We start from the raw sequence: 23,603 nt of genomic DNA on the forward strand, positions 1-23,603 counted from the left end.
AGAATCAGGTTTGACTTGTGCCTTTACACTCTTAATGATTCAGGGCTTTAGGACTGTCAGTGGTTATAGATTTCTCTTAACTCAGTGACACTCGTACTGCATTCTGTAGACTATAGACTAGTATTGGCCCAACAGGCTTGTACCTAAGTTGGGGGAGGGTGTGTCCAGGATAAAATAACTCTTATAAAGTGCTCTGCAGAACAAAAACTTCAAGAGAAGCACTGCCTTAGATTGCTTTCCATTCCTGTAGTGTAAAGGGGCCCTTTCCTCATTTCCAGTGCTGAAAGCAGAGTAGCCTATTGGCCTTTCTTAAGCTCCCCGGGAAAGGAATCTGTTCCCCTCTGACTGATGCATTTGTGAGAGTGCTAGAATGTCCTGGATCCTAGAGGCTTAATCTGTTTGCTCCCTTAAGGATCTACTGTAACACAACAGTGGTCAGCACCCTTTTGGAGTAGACCCTACACACACAATAAGGAGGCTCCTGCCTCAGAGCTTATACTCAGTCTGATTTCCAGATAAAATAAGCATGCATTAATGGGGCTTTTCCCAGTGGCAGGATCTGGGTGAGGAACACTGGCCCTGATGTGGAAAGAAGAGAGCTAGTTCCCATTCTGTGTGAGTGGTTTCTTGAAGTAGATAAACTGTTATGAGGTTAGAACCACAGAAGCCTGTTCTTCAGTAGCATAACTCATGCTTTTATTGATATTCGTTCCCCCCTAGACTGTTGCAGCAGAACAGCCAGCTGAGAGCCAGGAACCCAAAAAGAAGAGACGACGAAAAAAATAGAGCTCCTGCCTCCTTGTCAGAGTAACACTCACCCGGCACAGCTTTTCTGTTGCAGACGGGCAGCAACGCCCTGGACAACTGTACCTATAAAGAAATTGTTCTGGCAGTGGAAAATAACGCGTACTCATGAACTCTCCCTGGCCTGCTTGAGCTATGCTGGTCCAGTGATGCACAGTCGGTGCAAGACCTTGTATTTTACAGCTAAAAATTCAGCCTTGGGTAGGCTGTTTGGACACTGGTCTGGGAGCTGCCTTTGCCATTAGAATGTGCTGCTTCAATGGAGTCCTCTCCCCCAGCCCAGTCCCTTCTTCTTAGAGCAAGACAAGATTTGTCACCTGGGCTGGTTTGCTACTTGGAGCCCTGCCCTTGCAAGGACCCCCAAGCATTGGCATTCCCTGCCAATAAGTTAACTGTTTGAGAGTCTTACAGTCTGGTTGTCTCCAGCTCTATTTTCTTTTCTCCAGTGAGCCTTTGGTTATTTCGATAAGCTGATATATATCCAGAGCTTCACCTGAAAGACAGTTGAAAGCTAAGTTACTTCCACTTGGGCACTTTCTGAAAGCCCACAACATAAGTGATAGACAAACACACACCCCAAACACCATGTTTTCCACTGTTTTGTTGCTTTAAAGGCCCTAACGCTGCTCCCTCTGTGAATACAAGATCACTGCAGCCGTAGGCTGTAAAGATAGGAACAGAGAAGCCAACTATGGTGGTACAGTGAAAAAATGGAGCAGTTTATTATTAATATTCCTGTGGTTGGACTCTAGTGTTCTCTTGTTTCTGCTGACTTTAGCTGTCATGCACTTGGCTGCTTTGGTCCATGTTCCTGGAGAGAAGTTAACTGAGGTTCCTCTCACTAGGACTTGTTCACTTGTTGCGCCTTTCCTAAAATGCACTTTAGCTTAAGCTTTACCAATAAAGGTTGTTTAAAGGAGTATTGCGTGGCTTATTCGAAAACCATGCATTGAACTATTCACATTTCCAACTGCCTACTCATCTGTGCTTCTAGAGTTAGGCAGTTGGTTCTTTACTTGAAAGAACAGTCTCGCATTTCAGGAGGTATTTAAATAGCTGCTACTTAAGTTACTTATTTGCATCAATTAAAAGATGTTTGTCAAGTGATGAGTAATTATCACTTTATCCTGAATTGGTGGGTACCAGTATGACTTCAGCTTGGATTGTCTGCAGCTTTCTAAACAAGGCTGTGCTGTGCTAAGAATAGTCAATGGGAGCAAGAAGAAAGCACTAGTGTAACACTGAGAATGTGTTTACGCTGGAGGTGTAATTTCAAGGTCAAGTGCACATACCCCCACACTAGCTCACAAGCTAGAGCACTAAAAATAGAAATGAGGGTGCAGAGGGCAGAATGGGCTAGTCACAGTGAGTACAAGTCCCATCTGAGACCCCAGGTATGTACTTGATTGGCTAGCCTCTTATGGTGCTGTGGCTACAGTTCTATTTTTAGCATGTAAGCTTGATGAGAGATAGTGTTGGTATGTCTACTCACCCTAGAATCTATACCTGCAACTCCAATGTGGACATACATGTAGGGGTGACAAAGGGACAGCAAGTTAAAGGAATTCGCACAATGTTACTGCAAACCCATCACCCAGCAGGGAGGTGGCAGTCCTCTAGGACTTGCCCCAGAATTTACACCTAGAACAGGCTTTAGCTGGGAGTTCCACATAGTGCCATTGGATTGGAAATGCAGGCTGGCCTTGATGCTGAGACAGGAACTTTCTAACAGCTGGTACAAGCAAATATGTGGTCATTTTCAGGGTGCCTCGTCTTTATACAGAGCTAGGCAACTGCCTTATGGGAATTTGGTAGTTTGTACCTAGCAGGTGACCGTGACAGAGCAATGCTCAATCATAGAGCTCCTAGCTGAACACAGCTCTGTAACAGAGCATTTAAGAGCAGGAGATTAGCTGTTCATGCTTCAATAAGCTATAATCTGCTTCTCACTCCTAGCTTGTGTGAGATGATACTTACCTGGTGGGATGCCATATCTCCTCTCCAGCCCACTTGGATTTGACGGAGTTAGACAATCCATGGTCACCTCCTTCCTTAAACACAGGTCAATATCCACAGCACTGAAAAAAGCCACTGACTGAGGCAGATCCTGTAGGCCTAGTTTATAGGCAAACATGCACCTGAAAGAGTAAGAGCCACTGCATGTAAATACTTAATCCTTAGGAGAGTCTTTCCCTTCTCAGAGTAGGCAGTTGATACTAGCTCTGTGGTAAGAGCTACCCTCAGACCTGCAAATGGGCCAATTAGTGCTTTGTCACAGCTCTTCACTAGAGCCACCACTACTTTGACATCATGGAAAAGATCTTTACACAGACAAGGGGCAGGACCCTTTATCCTCCGAGACTGCCCTGGCAGGTGGGAGACTCATCGAGGCGGGCTTATTCTACTAGCAACCACCACAAGGCAATCGCTGGGTATTACAGCTTGTTTGCCAAGAGCTTTCCTTCAGTGCTGACACTCACTTTCTGTTCAGCTGGTTCTATGGGACTTTAAAAGGCAGCAAGGACCCTGATTTCACAGTTAGCAACACGCTTGGTCCCCTCTAACAGAAGGGGGAGAACTGCTTTAATAAAGCCTAGTCCTGCCTGCAGTAATAATAGCTTCAAAGAACGTTAGTCAGTTGTTAAAGATTATTTTGCATCCTATTTGCACAGCACTTTGAAGATGTAAAGTGCTTTATAACTACACAGTAGCAGGAGGGTTTGGTATTGCTGAAGAGGAGGTGGGAGGAAGAGAGTCAAGATATGTTCGGTTTCCCTTCTAAGAAAGGAAGAACCCAGACACTTAACTCAAGTTAATCCTCCCCGTCAGCGTGGGTGTGTCAGATTTTCCCAATGTGAAGCCCACTGCCACCAATGGATGGTGCAAAGCCACAGGTACCAAGGCATTAGCACCACATGGGCACAGAGATGCTCCGTTTACTGGCAGCTCTGCTTTGGCCTACTTCACTGTAACAGTGCTGGGATGTGCAGATAAGGGGACTCGTGTAAAATTACCTCAAAACTAATTTTTAAACTACAGATTAAAAACCATGTGGGTTTGACTCACTACAGCTGCCTCACTGCTCTGACCACAATGCAGCCGCACAATGGAAAGCTACTCGTGGAAGGACCCAGGGGCCAGGAAGGAGTCATGTCTGCTCTGGTGGTACAGGGCTTTAACGTGCGCACATGCTAGGAGCAGTATAGGAGCATTTCCTGACACAGAAGCCTGGCAGGTACTGACAACCATTCCTGCCCCTGCTAGGAGAACCATGACGCTTAACTGCTCTGCATTCGGTTATATAAAGGAAGATTCTTGACACACACACAAGCCTTCAAGATTTGGAATTTTAAAAGCAATTAGGTTCTAGTTCAATTCCCACCCAGTGGCTGTTGGGCCTGTGTGAAATTGGGTAGGGTGGGGTGGGGAGGGATGACAGGTATTCACATCAAAAACTCAGTACCCCAATTTGCCTGTTAGAGTGGTTAAGGACTGACTGCTACAGAGCCTGATAGCCCTCTCACTCTATAGATCCCTGTTTAGATCAGGAGTGAGGCTCACAGAAAGAGGGAAGCTTGATCTGTAATTGCCTGGGTGGTGAATGAAAAGGAACTCAGTCTCTGATGCTTCTAACTTGACTCTTGACCAACTCCACATTCACTAAGGACAAAACATAACTTAAGTGATGGACTGTTTCTTAACTTTCCTACCATACCAACACTTTCAGCCTATTCGGTCTCATCAGGAAGCACATGCCCTGCAGTTTTGCCCCTATGAAGCAGCATGGTTGGAATGTGGCTGGGTTTTTTAGAACCTTTACCGTGTTAGGAGGTTGGTGATCTGCAGGGCTAATGCTGCCCGGTAGCGATCTTCATCCTGGACCAGGTAGTGCACCTCATCATGAATGCTGATGCAAAAGCGCCCATCAATGTTGAATTCTTCAAAGAGCCATTTCATGGACACCAGCATTAGGTGCAAGTAATCTACAGCTGAGCTCTGCACCACCCAATTCACTCTGCTGGTTACAAACTGGAGGAAACACAAACCAGAAGCTAGAAGGGTTCCAGAACTGATTCCTATAGCAGGCACAGTCCCTAGGGAAGTCTGTTCCCGTAGGGTCACACTCCACCATGGAACAGTTGGTGGTAACAAGCCTCAAAGGGTTGTGTCATTGGGGCAGTGTTTGAGGATACAAAATTCCATTCAAAAACAAAAAACAAAAAAGCCCCAAACACCCACTGGAGAGAACAATTACAGAAGGGCATTGTGATAGGAAATAACAAAAGAAGTTGTATCCTAGACACTAACCAATCCTCACTATACAATTGCCCTTTTATAGGATCATGTTCCCAGCATGCATTTCAGGGGGGTTGACCCTTTAAATCTAGCAGAAGCAAGCAGCCTCACCCCTGAAGGAGCCATTTACAACTAGTTATTGCAGCTGTCTACGTGCTGGTGAGTATGCTGAACTCCTGTTATGTTATCTCTTATTCCTGAGAATATGGCACAGGCCTCTATGGTGTCAGTGGGTTCAGCAGGTACTACTCCCACCTCTGAGTCACAAGGCCATGGGCTTTAATTGTTTCACCGGGACTGGGGTTCGTCCCCAGTACTGACACTGCAGAGCAGTACTAGGTGCATGTTGCACTTCTGAAGATGCCATCCTTCACATGAGACTTAAACCTACCCCCGTTACGGGCTGTTCTGGGGGGAAATGAAAATGCCTGCGGCAGTTTCTAGAAAGCATTGGGGCTAATCCCCTTGTCTTGACCAGCTTCCTTCCCACAGGGAAGTGGCTGCAATGTTGCAGACTATGAACGGGATGGGGAGAGCTCAGTGGTTTGAGCATTGGCCTGCTAAACCCAGGGTTGGGAGTTCAATCCTTGAGGGGGCCATTTAGGGAACTGGGGTAAAAATCTGTCTGGGGATTGGTCCTGCTTTGAGCAGGGGGTTGGACTAGATGACCTCCTGAGGTCCCTTCCAACCCGGATATTCTATGATTCTATGAACTGCTGCTGTTGCATTTGGACTACAGAGGCTCTAAATTGCCAGGGCCCAATTTTGCCCACACACCTGTGTGACTTCCTTGATGTCAATGGTTCAAGTGAGGGCAAGTTAGACCCCATTGTCTACTCCATAGCTGCAGAGACCCCTGGGGTATGAAAGGCACTGTAAGAATCTAGCTTTGATTCCGTCTGTAACTCAGCTTCTGACAATTGATTCTGGAGCATTTGCTGAGTACAGAGGGGTTTATCCTCCAAGTTAAATGTTGTCCTTGCTGTAGCACAACCTTCAAGCAAAGCTGCTGTGCATCACTGTCTGTCATAGGGCAGCATTACTGAGAACTACAGCTGCACCAAAACTTACATAGGTGGAGCTCCAATAAACCTGTGGTTCCACAGGATGATCCAAACCGTTCCCAATCCAGGGCAGTATTGGCAGCCAGCCAGCAGTCCCATGGCCACTCAGACTTTGCACAAAATAGAGCCGGATGCAGTCACTTAACTACTACAAAGTTCGCCTGTTCAGACTACAGTTCCCAGCATGGCAACGTGGAGTGTTGCTAGCTGGGCGCGCCAAGGCCATCTCACTCAAACCGACAAACACCAAAAGCAAGAGTTCTGCAGGGCCGAGTCAGAGGTGTGCGTCAGGCGAGGGTTTGCGCTTACCTCGCCCTTGACAGCAGCTGGCTCCAGGGCTCTGCTGATGCAGCAGCCCAGCACTGGGGTTCTTGGGGAGGCAGACATAGCAATGCTTTCCAGCTTGTTGAACATTTCTGACTCAGTCCCTCCAGCCCACACACGCTGGCATACCACATCCCACTTTCCTCTGTGCGACCTGCAGTGTGGGGAACAGAAGCGTCACATCATCTTCCCCCAGGAACCTGCCACAAAACAGTCTCTGCAGAGGCACTGGGGTCCGAGCTTTCAGGAGCTTCACGATCGATAATAAGGGGCTCAGCTGACTAGCTTTTCACTTCTGCAGATTTAGGTTTCTGGCACATCAGCGGACTGGCAGGAAGCGAAGCCCCCCACTAAAGGAGCAGGGGATTCTGCGTCAGCAGAGCAACATGGAGGTTCAGAGGTGGAAAAGCAGGGATGCTCTGGTCAGGACTGAGATGCATTGCAGAGTTGTGGGGACAGACGAGAGTAGGAAAGCCCAGGATTGCAATAGCAGATTAGGCTTGAAGTGCATTGGCAGAGGCTGGTGGGGAAATCTGAACAAAACCTGACTATTTCATGGCTGTCTCTTTCCTTGCACAAAAGCTAAAATTGCCCTGGGCCTCCAATTTCATTTGATTAAGAGAGCTGTTGACTTGCCTCTTTCACCAGCATCCTCTTTGTGTGTATACCAGCTCTTCTTTCCCCTTGTTACTGGCACAGGGCGCATTGAAGGGCTTGCACATCCGATTTCCCACCCCAACTCCCTTTTCACACAAACAGAGGCTCTTCTCAAGCTTTGCTCCCTCACCTCTTCGTGGTTTCTCTCCGTATCCTTCGCACGTCCTGCCAAGACACAGAGCCATCCTCTGCCCTCTCCACCAGTAAGCCCAGCTCTCTCACTAGCCACTCCCCTTCCTCAGAAAGGTGATACCTAGAAAAGAGGAACCAGGAGGGATAAATGGCATCTTAGACTTAGATCTCCTGGAGTTTCAGGAACAAGAGTCATGGTTATGGAAAGGAGCAAGCCTGCTCAGAGCCTTCAAATTAATTAACTCTTGATTGGCAAGAAGCATGAGCTCCACATTCAGGACACTGAGACCAGGACAGTAAGAGAGCCCAGCAGTCTGCAATGTGCTCTACCTTCACCTCATTAGGAGGGATTTGTCTATGTCAGAGACAGACACCGCTTCCTCTCAGGCAGCTCCATAGGGGCAGCCAACCTACCAAAGGACCCTTCTGGTCCAAATCCCAGGAAGAATGACCCCGCTGGAGACAAACTGAGCTAATAGTGCAGCAAGTTTCTGGCCAACTCCTTCAACAGTGGACACAACAATGCCACAGGCAGATCACGTTCCCCACAGACTTCTACGTCAAAGCTCTGCTAAGTTAAACCACAAGGCAGCACTCACCGCCGGATCCCCTTGGTGACTGCATACATCTGCCGAGCCTTCTCCGCTGCCTGCTGCTGCGTCAGCCGGTGGTTAAACTGCATAAGCAGGCGCTCTGCGAAGGGCTGGCCTGCCCCATAGATGCGCCCGTAGTTGAAGACTTTGGCATGCTCCCGGCTGATCCCCACCGTAGAGGCTGTCTTGCTGTGCAGGTCTGTGGCGTTGCTCTTCTTCCCCTGCAGAGTCATCCAGCCAAATGCAGTACAGCCTGGGGGGCAGGAGAGAGGAGGTTAATGCAGACTGGAAATGGGTCTGAGTCAGATGGCAATGCTACGTCCTGGCCCAGCACCCTAACTGCCGTCTATGTCACATGATTGCAGGGCAGTGCTGCTCCAGCTGAACCTCTCACCATGCATGCCAGCAAAATGAGCCTCCCCGAGGACAGCAGCTATCCAGAGCTCCTGGGAATCCACATCTGCTCCAACCAGGTGGTAGCCCGGCGGGACCTGGACCATGGCTTTAAGCTCGCTGCCTACCCGGTCAGCCTGTGAACACAGATTGATGCCACTTTGAGCATGTCCTCCTACACCTCCCTCCCCTACACCATTACCAGGCTAAACAACTTTTCTCTAGTGACTGTCTGGCCTCTGCTTTCCTGGAAGATCACAACATGTGGTGTTAACAGCACACAGCTCTTCCAATGCAGAAATGCCAGCCAGAGACACTCCTGACAAGGGGAATACAGGCAAGGAGACCAACTATTGCCTTGCTCCACTCTTACCCCCCTTCCTTTGCGAGGGCCTCTGCATCCCAGATGGAGTCTAGAAGGTCTCCACTGATTCTAACTCCCTTTTCATTGAGGTCTTGCTCTCAGGCCTTGATCGTCTGGATCTCGTCAGCCCTAGGTTACTAGGCCAACTCATGTCAGCGAGGGAAGAGGGCAAAGGATTATAAAACCAGCCTCTGAGATCTACAAAGTTCACACCCAACCCAAGACATACCCCCGCTCCCCCAAATCTGATTTCTAATCCAGGACAGTTGTCACTCGCTTGAGATCTCCTGCCCTGAAATCCCACACTACTGTGCTCCACAAATAATCCCTCTCCAGAGCACTAAAAGATAGTTCTGTACCCGGGCGTTGCTGGCAGTCAGCCAGGTGGGTTCCACAGCCCGACGAGTGATGGTCCCTGCTGTTATCACCTGTGGCAGGATGGCTCCATAATTACTCTCCTCATCATAGTCTGGATGTCTGGAATAGAAGCGGAGTGTCACTGTCTGCCCACTGGAGAACAGTAGGGATGAAGAAGGCCTGGCTCTGGCTTTTCCCACACTGAGAACTCAGTAACTGAAGGACTTCCCAGTGGCTGTAGCCGAGAAAGATTCATCACATGGGACTGAGTTTCTGAAGTCCTTTTATAATCCCAGCTTGGGGTCTGATTGCTGAGCTAGTTCCACAGTCGACACAGGCCAGAGAGTTGAGACTGATGGGAGGATGTAAGCAAAGAGACTATTCCCCCTGTACTGCCCCAATTCTGACCCCCTTAAGGATTCAGGTTCCCGTAGTCTCAGAGAAAGGAAGGTCCAATAGTCAAAGGTCAGATTTAACTGAACAGGGGCCACTGACCTGTATGGCATTTCCTCACATACCTAGTTACTGATCGAGGCAACTCCCCTTTCTTCAACCACACCACCATCTGGGAGCTGTCGAAACAAGAACACATGAGGCCAGGGCTCCAGTGAGACAGACTGGGAAGAGAAAGGCCATGAACAGCAGCAGCTGAGGCAGGTAAAGGGAAGATCACCCTGGATCTTCGATTCTATTTGGGGAACCCCCAAGTTTGCATCCCCTTTTCTCATGTTCTTTCCTTCAGCTGCCCAAGGAAGCCTAAAAACACACTAGAGCCAAGCATGCTGTCTCCACTGTGCTTCTAGCCCCGGCCATGCCAGCATGTGCCGAGGGCAAGGCAGTTTTAATGATCAGTTAAGTATGTTTTTGGCACTTATGGCTGCCAAAAGATTAGTTTGTGGGAGATGTTTGTCCTCTTGCTTGGGTTGAAGCAGCACATTCTGGCACAGCGCACACACCTACAGCCCAGTTCGTACCCGTTCCCATTAACAGTGGCTGCTGCTCACTATGGAGGAGTAAAAAGGTGCCACCAATGGGCAGAGTGATCAGGAGCCACTCAGACATTTGCCATTTTCCCACCTTTAACTGAAAGCTACATGGAAATAATGCTTTAAACTGAGGGATGAAAATTTCAGCTTAATCCAGACCATGGGGCAAAATCATTCATTCACAGGATGGGACATTGAGGCTGTGATAAGAGATGGGGCTTCATCCCTCAGGCCTGCTTTCCTCCCTCAGATCCTGCATCTCCAGTACCGCAGTTCAGATTAGTCCCCTGTACTGTGGTCAGCAAACTGCCAGGAAACAGACAGTGATATTTAACATGGGAGGAGCTCCCTGTCCAAAAAACAGCAGTGGTCAAGGGGCATGTTACAATTTAGAAGTTGCTATACTCTGCTAAGAGGAGTTAGTAGCAAATCTACCAGACCCCCAATGTGTGCATTTATCTGCCTGACTCCTGGAAGTGCTAACAGTGGGGGCACATGTACTCTCAGACTATTACAGATCTACAGAAAGCTCCTTCTGCAGCACTAATGTCTAATCCCCCCACCCATCCCTAGGAATCCTAGTGGAGAGATTGTCCATATTAGATCTAGCTGGGCCTTGACATTCCCCCGACCCTTACCCATAGGAGCGCCTGTTGAACTGCCACTGCATTCCTTGGGAGTTGAAGAAACTTGCCCCTCCAGCCCCAGGTCCACAGTGCTAGGATGCTTGACCCAGTCTGCTTGCTCATTGTTTGAACTCCCTTCCTGCACTTACCCATGATTAGAGTTTCATTTTGGCTCTTTGCCTAATCCCTTTTTTTCTTAAGTGTGCAAAGTTTGTGCCCCAGATCAGCCTCTTTGGAGGCCTTCAGTGCTCCTTCCCTTATCAGCGCTAATGATCCTCAGTGCCTTAGCATACAGAGGTGCAGTACGCTACAGTTCCTGTGCAAGTCCCGTTATCAGTCACTCAGCAGCAGATCTCCCACGGGTGGGGGCTTTGCAGTTTAATTGGGGGAGAAGAGGAATTAGTGTCTATCTCACCTAATTCGCTTGTGAGCGTTCCTCCAGAACGAGATCATTTTGTTAATTTCAAGGGCCCTTGTCCCATCAGTGCCCCCAATGCCAGCCCGCAGGGTGCCATCCTCCATCTTGGGCAAGAAATCCTTGGCAAAAGGGCTTCCAACGTTGTTGTCATTCCCATCCTTTAACAGCAAAGGACAGGAGGTTGGCTTGGCTCAGCACGTTGGGCGGTTATTATTATGAAATAGAAAGGAAGCCCTGATCACTTCCCTGCCCCATTCCATATCTTTACAAGCACGTCCTTAACACCAGCCCTATCGCGAGCTGCTGACCAGGGCAGGTGGCTATATCAAAGAAGTGGGGTCTGAAGAAGGAGCGCAAGCACATTCAGCAGACAGGAACTGGGAGGCTAATCACAACCCTGAGTGGGAGGAGGCAGAGGAGGGAGAGTGAGGGGAGATGAGAGCAGAGAGGATGAAGAAGATGAGACTGTGCAAAGCCTTGAAGGAGACAGTGAGGAGCTGGGACTTGGTCCAGTTAGGCCAGTAAAAGGCTTTAGGGGGATGGGTAAGGGGACAATCCCACAGTTAAAACACTTGGCGCCCATGTGCATTTCAGTGTGGAACTGTTCAGCACACCCCAGGATTTAGCATGAGGACAGCCAGAGCTTAGTTGGGTCAGTGCAGGAGGAATGGTCTCCAGATGTCACTCACTCACTCCCCCTTTGGAGCCAGCCCTGGGTCTCAAACACCATGCCCTGCACTCCAGGGAGGGCTCAGCAGCAAACAAGAAACAGCCTATGGACTCCACACTTACCTTATGAGGCAGCCTGAAGAACCAGCAGCCAGGGATGTTGATATCATTGTAAGGGCCATTGCCATGGTGATATGTAGGCTGGCTCTCGGCACACTCCAGCTCCAGGTAAGCAGACTCTCCCTGAAACCATCCAGCATGAGACACTTGCTAAACTTAGAGCCAGAAGAAGGAAAAGCCTCAGGGGTGGGGGAAGCACCCAGTTAATGAAGTGCCACCTCAACTACACAAGCACCTGACTCCTCACACACTATAATGGAGACATCCACTGGGCTCCTGAGAGCAGCATCCTAAAGGGTCCCTGCTATGGAGGGAGCTGCTCCTCGTCAGCCATGCACGATCCTGGGCCCTCTTGTTCTGCTTGGAGCAGCACCTGTACAATGAATCCCAGTTAGTTGACACACTCGCAGTAGGACGTTCCATTTACCTGTCCGGGCCCTTTAGCTGTTCTGCCTGTTTCAGCTTCCACATCAGTATCCATCTCCAACCGGCTCAGCTCCTCCACCTGGGAACAAAGGGGACAGAAAGATCAGAGAGCTTCTTAGTATGTGCTTTGGCTTCCCAGTTAGATCAGGGGCTGCCTGGATAGCTCTTCCAGGAACCTCTCATAGTGTGAGGCTGCTGTTCTCCAGCATGTTGTTGGGCCCACAGCTCTCCAGCTTCTTCATTTTTAAAGTGAGTTGTGTGTTGGTGAAAGGTGTCGGCTTGATATCTAAGAAGACTTTAGGTATCTGTTTATCCTTGAAACAGGTACAGACTAGGAAGCCGCAGGGCAATAATGTGCAGTAATGACCTGGAGAGACAACCCTGGGGCAAATGGGGAATTCAGGCTCCATAGCTATTAGTCTCTGGCCTCTCTGCTAAGACTCTCAGCAAAGAGACCAGTTCTTTTCACACAAGCCGCTGAAGAGCCATCAGAGGACAATAACTCAGTCACTTATAACTGCGCTGGATTTGAATCAGCAGCATAGACGAAAGAGGCTCTGTACCCCATTCCCATCCAAGCCGGCCAGTCCCCTTTCTTACATCACTTTAAGTGGATGTAAGCACAACAGTGTTTAACCAGCAAGAAAGTAGCTGTGCAGAACAGGATGGGAGCTTAGTGAATGTCTGTGAGAAGAGGGCTGCTGGGCTCCAAAATGGGGTTCTCTGTTTTGGGCTACAAGAAATTCTCTTGCTTCTCACTACTTCAGATCCTTCCTTCTTTCCCTCAACCCTCTCTGAAATGACTTCTCAGTTGCTCCAAGTCACAGGCTGCTAAGATTTGGCATTAACAAATCTCTGAGTAGGGTGGCACCTGGCCAGACTTTTAGTAGCTCAAACCAGAGGGACTATGGGAGTGAAGAGGTCAGATGTCGTTTCAGTGGAGTTGACCTGAATTCAGTATTTTTTAATGTTCTGTTCATATATTGTGGGGGGGGGAAATCAAGATTCCTTTCAGGGAAATGACCATGGAAAGCAACACCTATGTGAATCAGTCAAGGCTAATGGAGACAGCCAGCCACAGGAAAAATGATCAAGGAACCCAAGTGGATAGTTGGTTTGTTTGAAGGTGCCAGTTCGTTTGCAGGGCAGGAGCCAAAGGCAGTCGGGCCCTCTCTTCTAACTCAAGCAGGTGGACTTTCTGTCCATCACGCTTTTCCAGGGGGAACAGGTCCCTGGGACAAGTTTTCTGAGCCTCTACTCCAGTGTTTCCCAAACTTGGGAGGCTAGTTGTGTAGGAAAAGCCCCTGGCGGGCCAGGCAAGTTTGTTTACCAGCTGCATCTGCTGGTCCAGCCGATCGCGGCTCCCACTGGCCGCAGTTTGCTGCTCCAGGCCAATGGGAGCTGCTGGAAGTGGCGCAGGCCAAGGGACGTACTGGCCGCTGCTTCCAGCAGCTCCCATTGGCCTGGAGCAGCGAACCGCAGCCAGTGGGAGCCGCGATCGGCAGGACCTGCAGACGCAGCAGGTAAACAAACCGGCCTGGCCTGCCAGGGGGTTTCCCTACACAAGCGGCGTCCCAAGTTTGGGAAACACTGCTCTACTCCCTTCATCCCTCAGTTCCAGCAAACCCAGCTTTACCTTTTGCCAGATAGTGCTGTTGTCTGTTAACATGAGCTCCTCTTCAAGGCAGTTGTTCAGTGAGCAAGGCTGCTCCTTCCCTCTCTCCTTACAATGCTCCTTGTACATGTGCTCAATAACCCTAGAGGGAGAAGGCAAAGGAGAGATGAGTGGTACTCAGGAACCTGTGTCTTTGGGAGTGGAGACAGGTTTCATATCGAGCATCTGAAATGGAATTTATCACCGCAAGCAGCACCCTCGGACAGAGAGTTCCCAGGCTCCACAAGGACATCTGTTCAGATAAGAAGATGAAAATAAGGGCAACTTACTCCCCAGCATCTTTCAGAAGGAGAGGCCAAAATTCCCAGCCAAACACTGTTAGCCAGAGAGGTTTTTTCTCTGATCGGAAGGGAGAAAAGCACAGGCTTCTGTTCAGGGAGGAATAGATGCATCTTTAAATGCCCTCAGGTTACTGCCTTATTTGATTGCCAAGCAGTTTGAGACTTTGGAGCTCTGGATTAATTTGCTGACCTTCTTCCCAGAATCTCCCTCCCCAAAACTGTTCAGTAAATAACCACTAAAGATCAGAAGTCTTAGCAACATGGGACTCTCTTCCAGCTTAGTGAATACAGTAACTTTACTGCTGACATCTCCTTAGATAGCCCAGCCCATCTCTCTCACTCTCCTACCTGTGTGGACAGGATGGCTCTTCTGTCTCTGAGATATCCTTTGGCAAATTGTCCTTCCTCCCAGGCACCAAGTAGCCCCAGCCATGCTTCTCAGAGTAATGCACTGGGAAACCATCCCAGGTTAGTCTCATTAGCTTTGGTGTCACTCTCATCTGAAGGCTGATGAGACTGGGACCTGGCACCCAATCTGGATAATTCAGGCGTGGGCAGAGTTTACGGTACCATCTATAGACCCAAGACAATAACAATTAGGGTGGGGAGAAAGGCTTCAAGAGCAGTTCAAAGTTTCCTCCCCATCTACTGACTTTCATTTTGGTTAACAAGGCAATATGAGAAATTCCCTTCACTATTCATGTTTCGAGGTGGTCCATCCTATTTCATCTCTTTTAGCCTAGGACAGGGTTTCCCCAACAAGAAGGACAGCACATCTGTCGAGCCCACTTAGTTGATCTAATATCCAGTGAATGATCAACGGGACCATCAGCAAATGCGAGATCATCTGAATAGAACTCACCCATCAAAAAGAAACATTAAGAGGCTGCCTCCAAACACATGCTTTCCAAGTGCTGCATTTCTTAGGGACAAGGGAATGATTTTGCCATCTCCTCTTATAAAAAGCTATCTGTCTGGAGAAGCTCGAATATTTTTTCCTGTCTCTTTGGGACAAAGGATTGCAGTGGAGTATGAGAAACCTTGGGAGTATGGGGATTTCTCTTCCTCTTCTGGGAAGAGCCCATGGTCCAGCTCAGGAACCCATTCTCAAGAACTGCCAGCCCTGAGAGGCAGTTTCAGATTTTCTTTGGGCATAGAACAATGTATATGTTGAGTATACCGTCAACCCCAGATAGCAGGGCAGTGGGGTAGCTGTGGTGCTTCCAACATGCGGGAGGGTCCATCTTCTCTAGAAGCGGGAGGCAATTTAATTTCCACATTGGCTCAGCACAGGCCACTTTGAGCAGAATACTTAAATGTGCCCAATTCTTAGTGGTGGCTTCCAGAGATGATCTCCTGTCTACTGAGAGCTGAACTGGGACCCACTAATCTCACAACAGCCAGAGTGTAACCCCGGCCTCTGAAGCAAAAGGTACATACTTCATCCACTCAGTTTCCAGGCTCTCCACTTCACTTATCCTTCTACCACCTGTTGGCTATTTAATGCCCATCAGCAAAGGCATTTAGAAAGGGACTAAACAGCTGGAATACCCTGGCCCCATGGGCAGGAAGAGGAGCTCAGATAACACTTACATGGATTAGTAATAGCAACTGGAAATGTTTCTATCTACAAACCAAAGTCACCATTAAGTGGTGAGTTATGCAAACCCCCTTTGAATGACTCACCCCGGGTGGCCTGGCAGGTGCTGGGTTCTCTTTGGTAGCAAACTGATAGTCTCCTTCAGACGCTCCAGGAAGACCCAGCTCTCAGGGACTCTCAGCTCTTCCTCTTCACTGGGGGGACCAGGATCTGATTTTGTAATAAATGTAACCTTAGCAAGGGATGTTCTCTCTGCACCCACTTGGGAATGCAGCATGATGAGAAACAGTGCCTTTTCCGACATGCGCTGCTCTTACACATGATTCCATGTTTGCTCAGTTGTTTCTGTTCCTCCTGGTCTAGAAAGTTACACTGACTATGCCTCTACCTGACAGCTGCCCTTTCCCGTTGGTTCCGATTTCCCACCACTTAGATCTGTGCTGCATGTCTTTCCTGCAACTTCACTAGAACTTAGAGATAGTTGGTATTAAACCTGTTTTCCACCCTCACCTCCCCACCACGCACACCCACCAAGAGCACTACCTTCCTGCCACTCTAGGGCAGACGGGTTTGCCACCACTTTGGCTGGCTCGCTGTTTACATCTTCATTTTTCTTCCTTACTGTTGTTTTCTTCTTCTGCTTAAATTCCTGTAGGTCCCACTCCAGGTCCCATAGCCAGGGATCATCCTTATACCTGCATGGCAGAACAACATTACACGTAGCTTGTTTCGGCTTTGCATTTCTACATTCTGCCTGATCTAGACCCTGCCGACATCCTGAATTCTGACACCTGGTTCCAGTTTACTTTACCAGGGACAAGGAGGAGAGACACACACGGACCTAATTTTTGACTATTTTCCCTGTCAAGCATTAACCTGAGGGTTATGAACAGAATAAAAGCAGTGGACTGCAGCAATGCCAGATTCCCGCATACTACCCTTTGCCAACATGCCTCACCCAGACTTGAACAGTCAAAGTCAGTCTCCATTGAATCTTCAGCCTCTACAGAGGCTGCTAACCATCTGGTGCCAAATCTAAAGATAGTTTCTGAGCTCTGAACATTCGTCTGCTAGGGATTGGATTGAGGGTCAGCCCTTATGAATATGGGGACAGATTTGGGGATCTAAAGATGAATGGCTTCAGGTCTCCTCAACAATCTTCTTAGCCATCTAGCCACACTATTGTCATATCAGTGCTAAGTAAATTCCTTTGCTGTTTTTAAATGAAAAATGCTTTCTCTTTCTGCACTAAATGCCAGGATCTAAGCCCCTTCCTCCTTTGCATTTCCCCCTGTCATGATGCTCATGACCCAGCTGGTACCTCTCCTCATAAAGCAGCTGACAGGCATCGTTGGCCAGGTTCATCAGGGATTTCTTCATCTCTTTCTGCAGCTCCTCATAGGTGCCCTGAGTCTCATCCAAGTACCTCTCCCAGTTCTGATTGACAGGCAGGTAAGAAACACCCATCTCCAGCATCCCTGCAAAGGTCACAGGATGGGGGCATCTACAGCACAAATACATATGGTATTAAGCACAACCCAGAAGGCATTTGGCCTGTAAGCACTAGGCTATTCTACAAATAAAGATACAAAATCTGTAACTTCAGCTCCATTTCCACTTAGGAGTTTCCCAACCTCACGCTACTGCCCGGAACGGTCTATGGCTTTTGCCCTCCTGCACCGGCAATTACCGAAGGCCCTAATATGAATCTGTATGTAGGGCAGGCAGAAGAAAGTCCATTTCACCAAGATCCCTCAGTCCCACCCAGGAGAGCTTCAGTTCAGAATCCCTCTCATTGAGAGCTGCCCACCTTAGCTGAGTGTGAAATTATGATGCTTATTCCTTCTAGCCAGGAGAGAGGGATCAGGGTCCCCATGCAATGGGGCTCTGTGCAGCCCCAGAGTTCTGGCACCAGTCTGCCATTGCAACCTTCCACAACATAAAGAGCTCAGATGCTGATCGCCAACCTGGAAATGAGTTTATCCCCCATCTCCATGAGGATCAAACTCAGGTCCTCAGCATGGCTGGACAAGACTGCAGCAACTGTGCCAAATTCCCTGTATCTGTAGCCAGAGTTTCGAGGCTCCGTGCAACAGTTAATTTTTGTGTCGGCTAAGGTCAAACTCCTTCTCACCTCTCCATGAAGAGTGGCAGCTGCTTTTGGAACACTTCATGAGTGGCTTGGACATCAAGGGCACAATACTTCATCAGTTCCTTTGGGGCAGAAATAGGCAAAAAGTAGGAAGATTAGACTGTGTGTATAGAGCATAGTGCAATGAACTGGCCGAGCCAAGGGGCGCAATAACCTAGTGTCATTGTGACTGTCAGCCAGTTATACTAAAGACCTCCACAACACAGTTTTCTACCCCATCCTCACAAACTTCCCCTCGGGTCTCTCCCTGGGAAAGAAATCTCAGAAGTCTGGGTCAGAGGCATGCAAATCTTAGTCAACCAATGGCCACATCGGCAATGTGCTGGGAGACTGAGACGTGCACCAACTTTGCAAGAAAAGGGACCCAATTGTAACTGCCCTGATCATTAGTATGGAGATGCTGCCCATGGAGACTACTAACAGTAGCACAAAGTGCTCCATCTTTCATTGCCCGTAGCTGGGGATGCTTTGTATGTCTCCAAAAGCCACTATAAGGAAATGGAAAATATGCTGCTAGAAAATGTTATTCCTGCTGAGAGTTCTTTTTGTTTTTATAATTAAAGGAATTCCCCTGGCCTGGCTCCTCCTCCCCGGCCTCTCCCAGAAGCTGCTCACCCTTACCTGGAAGTTGTGTCTGATGTCACTCATGCTCCCCTTGACAAACAGCTCACGGGCCTCTTTCTCCAGCGGCTCACCCCCAACATACAGGTCGTGCACATCTGCAAGGTTGTTAATGCTGCTGATGTTCACCCAGTCCCACGAGCCAATCTGCAAAGAGACAAGCCAGCAGACCAGCTCAGGGCAGGAAAAGAACTGGCAGCTGACTGACATGCAGAGGCAGTTTGTTGGACTATTTTTAAACTAATATACCTAAAGTATACCGAAAGTACAGTTATAAGAAAACAGACTATATAAAAATTATTATTTGTATTACTATAGTGTCTAGGAACCCCAGTCATGTACCAGGATCTCACTGTGCTAGGCATCATGCAAACTCAGAACAACAGATAGTCTCTGTATAATCTAAGGGTTTTGTAGGCATCATGGCAAAGGAGAGTTTTGGAAGGGGATTTGAAGGAGAATAATGAGGTAGCTTTGCAGATGTTTACAGGTTGCTCCTTCCAAGCAGTAAGGGGCAGCATGGGAGAAGACACAAAGGTGCTTGTTTGAAAATTTAGCAAGTGGGCACTGGAGGCAGACATTGGAGGCAGGAGTTGATATCTTGATAACGAATGAGAGGAGATAGGTAGGGTAGGGATAAGTCATGAAGGGCCTTGAAAGTGAAATGTTTGACGCAACAGAGCCAATGGAGGGATGATATGGTCACAGTGACAGGCGAGGACAATGATCTTTGCAGCAGTATTCTGAACAGATATGATTGGGGCACGACTGTTTTTGCCAAGGTAAAATGGCCCTCTCTTATTCCACAGACTTGCTCCTCCTGTGTTTGCAAGTGAGAGCCACTGGCTTTATTGTCACTGACCACTTCCTACTCCTGTTAGACCTGTAGCTCCTTTGAAGCTACAGGAGTGCAAGATGGCTCCACTGTGCCTTATGCACTAGGTCACCAGCAGAGGTCTGACTGCAGTCCCTTTATTACATGTGACGACAGAAGAGACAGAAAGAGCCTAGCTCAGTTTTCAGACCCCAGCTGGAGTGTACAGAGATGGCCAGTAACAGCACAATATGAAACATTCATTACAGACTCTTCTCCTTCAAACAATGCAATGGAGCAGTCTATTAAACCATTCCTTTGGGGAGGCTAGAGCTAGGTCCCCTGTGGAGGGGAAGGAGCGGGGAGGCTTTTAAATGCGAAGGAAACAAAGTGAAGGAAAACAAGCAGTTGGGATCTCTAGCACAGTTAGCAATGCACAAATTTCCTCAGTGATTCTCCTACTCACTGCAGACCCTTCAGTTTTACTGCGTGTTTTCTTCATGTGCTGCTTGACCTCTTGCAGTCCTTTCCTCTTGCCATGCTTAGCAGCCATCCAGAGGCTGCGCTGAAATCCCGTCAGCCCTGAGATGGCCATGTGCATGCTCATTGTGTCCAGGAAACGCATTCGGGAGCCCTGAAATGCACAGCAGGTTAGGGGTTCTCAAACTTCATTGCACTGTGACCCACTTCTGACAACAAAAATTACTACACAATCTGGGGAGGCGGGGGGGGAAAGAGGGTGCAAAGCCCAAAGCCCAAGGGCTTCAGCCCCAGGCGGGGGGAGGGGAGGGGCGTAACCTGAGCCCCACCACCCAGGGTTGAAGCCTTTGGGCTTCAGCTTCGGCCCCAGACGGTGAGGCTCAGGCTTCGGCCCTGGGTGCTGGGGCTTGGACTTTGGCCCAGGCAACAGGGCTCAGGCTTTGGCTTCAGCTTGGCTGACCCACAGTTTGAGAACTGCTGGGTTAGAGAACAGGCAGTCGAGGAGCCACTGCCTTTTTCACAATTCACGCACTCAGGCTTCTCAAGAATGGAGCTAGGGGGCTGGTGGGGAGGCAGTCTGGTGTCTGAGCTGCTAGTGTTCTGTGCACACAGGCAATCAACTGAGACTTGACTTTAACACTCAGCATCTTGCTCTTCTTAGTGCTGAACTGACAGAATTGGACACCCAGATTGGACAGCTTGCCCTGAAATCAGTCACACAGATCCAAGCCCTTATACAACTCCGGCAGCAATGGGAGTGCTTGTTTCTTCTGTGTTCTAAAGGCTCCTGGGGTTAGAAATGAAAGAATCCAGGCCTGTGCTATGGCAGTAAACCAAGATGCTACCAAAATGTCTTGCTTCGTTCCACTACTTACAAGCTATTTTTGTCGCATATCTTGAACTACTGAAGTCCATGTCATCTGCCAGCGCTGGCCTTCGTGACTTTCCTGATGCTAAGCACAATGTCTCTATGCTTTGGCTCACAGGGAAAGGAAACCGAAAAGCACCAAGAGGCAGACTGCTGCCTCTGTAGCACTTTATAGTTGAGAATCTCAAAGCAATTCACAACCCTTAATGGAACAAAGCTCACAATCCCTCCCATGAGGTGTGGAAGTCATGTTATTCTTATCTTACAGTTAACTAAGGCACAAGACCTGACCTTCAAAATTAGGTGAGTCCAATTATACTTACAAAAACCATGTCTAATTTGTGGATATTTACAACTGCAGATGCAGATTAGGTGAGCGTACATACAGGTGGCTGGTTAAATGTGTAACTAGCAGTAACTGCCCTAGCAAATTAACTTTGTAAAATAAATTATACATTTAACTAATTTATTGTATATACTAAATTTTGAAAATCAGGTCCTAAGTGGCTTTTCTCAAAGCCATGGACAGAGCCAAGAAGAAAGCAGGTGGATGAAATGGACATAAAATGAGGAAAGTACTTACTTGGATCAAGTACTGCTCTTTAATGTGTGCTCGATCAAAGGCGACATTGTGACCCACCACCAATCTCTCTGTCCAGTCCTGTTTGGTGAGACAGCTTGAGTTCAGAGCAGTTTCTAGTGGAATAAAGTCAGCCAGAGTCAGTTGGCTGGACCAGGTATAGCGTTCTTCTACCAGCCGCTTACTGCACCAGGAGTACCTGGAAAGGAAGCATGTTATCTTTTGGATTACTTAAAATTGTGAAGACTGATTCCCCTCTGCTAGTCTTAGTAGAAGGACTAAGGAGGGATGAGCCAGGAGGCCAAATTCCTCTCTCCCTCTCCCCAGAATTTGACTTTTCAAGCAGGGCTAAGCTACACTGGCAGGAAGCAGCGTAGGGAAGTTTGCACTGCTGCTGCCCAGGTTTTACCTGTTCATGTGCAGAGGCTGTGAAACCAGCGCTGAATTCACTAACTAAATCAAACTGCAATTTCACAAGTAGGCTTTAGAATGGGCCTATGTCCAATAGCTACAGCTCCATGGGACCATTTACTCGCTATCAAACCAAGTATTTAGCACAATGGAGAAGCTCAGCTCTGCTGCTCCTCCATCCATCGCCACTGTAGTAACAGTTAGTGTTGTGGCTTTTCTTGCATATTACAGTCATCACATCTTACCAGGCACTTGGAGAAACAGCCACTGCTAGTGTTGGGCAATGGCCTTCTGCCATGCACACTTCAACATCAAACACTAAGGCTCGTTCTTCAGGGAAGTCTACAGCCTTCCTCTCACCATTGGGTCCGTACTGTGTCCAACCAACTTCCCAAGCCCACTGTGAGGGCATGGGGGGCACCTCGCAGTGGAGCAGCTGATTAGCAGCTTCCAAGTAAGGAAGGCTCTGCTTCTGCGCCAGAATCCGGAAGTGCTCATCAAGATTGTTCCCGTACATGCGGGGCAGCTGCAGCTCCACATCAGGGAGCATGGATGTCTCTTTGCCCCACAGGTCATGCTTCTGCAGATGTTCCACACTCCTCTGGATGTCAGCATCTGAGTACTGCACTTGAGCACCCCGGAAAATCTGCTCGTGAAGAACCTTGGACAGCATCTGGATGTTTAGTGGGTTCATGCGCCGTTGGCTGGTGCCAGAATCTTGCATGACCTCCTCTTGCACTGGGCGACTGGCTGAAGAATCTGAGGCACATCTCCCATGCCTGGCTCTCGATGATGGAAACAGACGTGCTATCGACTTCCTCCAGAGTAAATGTGTCATCTTCAGCCAACTTTAGTAACATGGAGAACGGGCAAGAGTCAGCCCTTTTTGGTGGGACAGGTCTGCAAAGAGAAACGCAACAGAAGGATTGAAATTTAGCATAATTCATTTGGGGCTTCCCTCCCCCCCAAAGAACCTGAGCACTTGCAACCACCACTAGCATCACTGGAGCAGAACCAGCTTGGGACAGTTTAAGAAAAAACCCTCCAGTGTAGACAAGGCTATAACATTGTGATACTGCAACTACTTGGCTTATCCCATTCCAGTAACTCACTCCACCCTCCCATGGGTCAATGAAACCCCATGTGTCCCATCACTCAGCTCCTCCCCTTGGGCTTTTCCCTACCAGCCAGGGGAGTGTCCCTACCCTCAGGCATCTCTCTGCCAATCTGCTCTCCCAGCCCCACAACGGGGCTCAGTTTCCCCTCAAAGCTGCAGTCCCCCCCTTACGTGTGTCAGCCTCCCCTTCTACAAAGGGTCTCTCCCCTCACACCCAGGCTCCCTATGGGTCTCAGCCTCCCCCCCACATTCCCCTCCCTGCAGGTCCCCTCACCACCCCCCGCCTCCCTCTGGGTCTCAGCCTCCCCCCCATTCCCCTCCCTATGGGGCTCAGCCTCCCCTCCCCCCACATTCCCCTCCCTGCAGGTCCCCTCACCCCCCCGCCTCCCTATGGGGCTCAGCCTCCCCTCCCCCCACATTCCCCTCCCTGCAGGTCCCCTCACCCCCCCCCGCCTCCCTATGAGTCTCAGCCTCCCCCCCCATGCCCCTCACCCCCCCATGGGTCTCAGCCTCCCTCTCTCACCCCAAGCCCCCTATGGGTCTCTCCCCTCCCCCGGACCCCGCATAGTTCTCAACCTCCGGGGGTGGCTCCCCCCGGCCCCCTCACCCGCTGCTCCCGCCGCTCGGGGGCTGCTCAGCCCAGCCCGGCCCGGCCTGGCCCGGCGGCGGGACAGTTGCTGCTGGCCGCGTTGCGAGCGGGGTCTCGAGGCTGCAACTGAGATCAGATGACCCTGGCCGGGCAGGGGGCGGTGCCCGAGGGGACCAGCCCACACCG

General features: G+C 49.2%; 2 protein-coding genes across 3 annotated transcripts in view; one reads left to right on the forward strand and one right to left on the reverse strand.

The window, feature by feature from the left end:
- FANCI (FA complementation group I) overlaps positions 1-1,723 on the forward strand; it is a 40,890-nt gene extending 39,167 nt beyond the window's left edge. The window contains exon 38 of the mRNA XM_054041988.1: positions 721-1,723. Coding sequence (XP_053897963.1) covers positions 721-786 — 66 coding nt within the window. The 3' untranslated portion in view covers positions 787-1,723. The remainder of the gene's footprint in view (positions 1-720) is intronic.
- POLG (DNA polymerase gamma, catalytic subunit) lies at positions 1,210-23,603 on the reverse strand. Of its 2 annotated transcripts, none has more exons than XM_054041985.1 (23): positions 23,436-23,603; positions 21,957-22,611; positions 21,304-21,499; positions 19,839-20,006; positions 18,559-18,705; positions 17,920-17,999; positions 17,107-17,289; positions 16,317-16,480; positions 15,872-15,995; positions 14,534-14,758; positions 13,866-13,986; positions 12,231-12,308; positions 11,807-11,926; positions 11,012-11,172; positions 9,503-9,556; positions 8,987-9,104; positions 8,265-8,400; positions 7,877-8,123; positions 7,276-7,398; positions 6,474-6,642; positions 4,625-4,833; positions 2,782-2,942; positions 1,210-1,297 (listed from the first exon to the last, which is right to left on the reverse strand). In XM_054041985.1, exons 2-23 carry the CDS (start codon positions 22,547-22,549, stop codon positions 1,233-1,235), a joined length of 3,642 nt encoding a protein of 1,213 aa, XP_053897960.1. In that variant the 5' UTR covers positions 22,550-22,611; positions 23,436-23,603; the 3' UTR covers positions 1,210-1,232. The 2 variants fall into 2 exon arrangements, with proteins under 2 accessions (XP_053897960.1, XP_053897961.1); XM_054041986.1 differs by having other exon boundaries at positions 16,329-16,480; positions 23,436-23,602.

This window comes from Malaclemys terrapin, chromosome 10 (assembly GCF_027887155.1).
Source record: "Malaclemys terrapin pileata isolate rMalTer1 chromosome 10, rMalTer1.hap1, whole genome shotgun sequence".
In the NCBI taxonomy this organism is placed as follows: domain Eukaryota; kingdom Metazoa; phylum Chordata; order Testudines; family Emydidae; genus Malaclemys; species Malaclemys terrapin.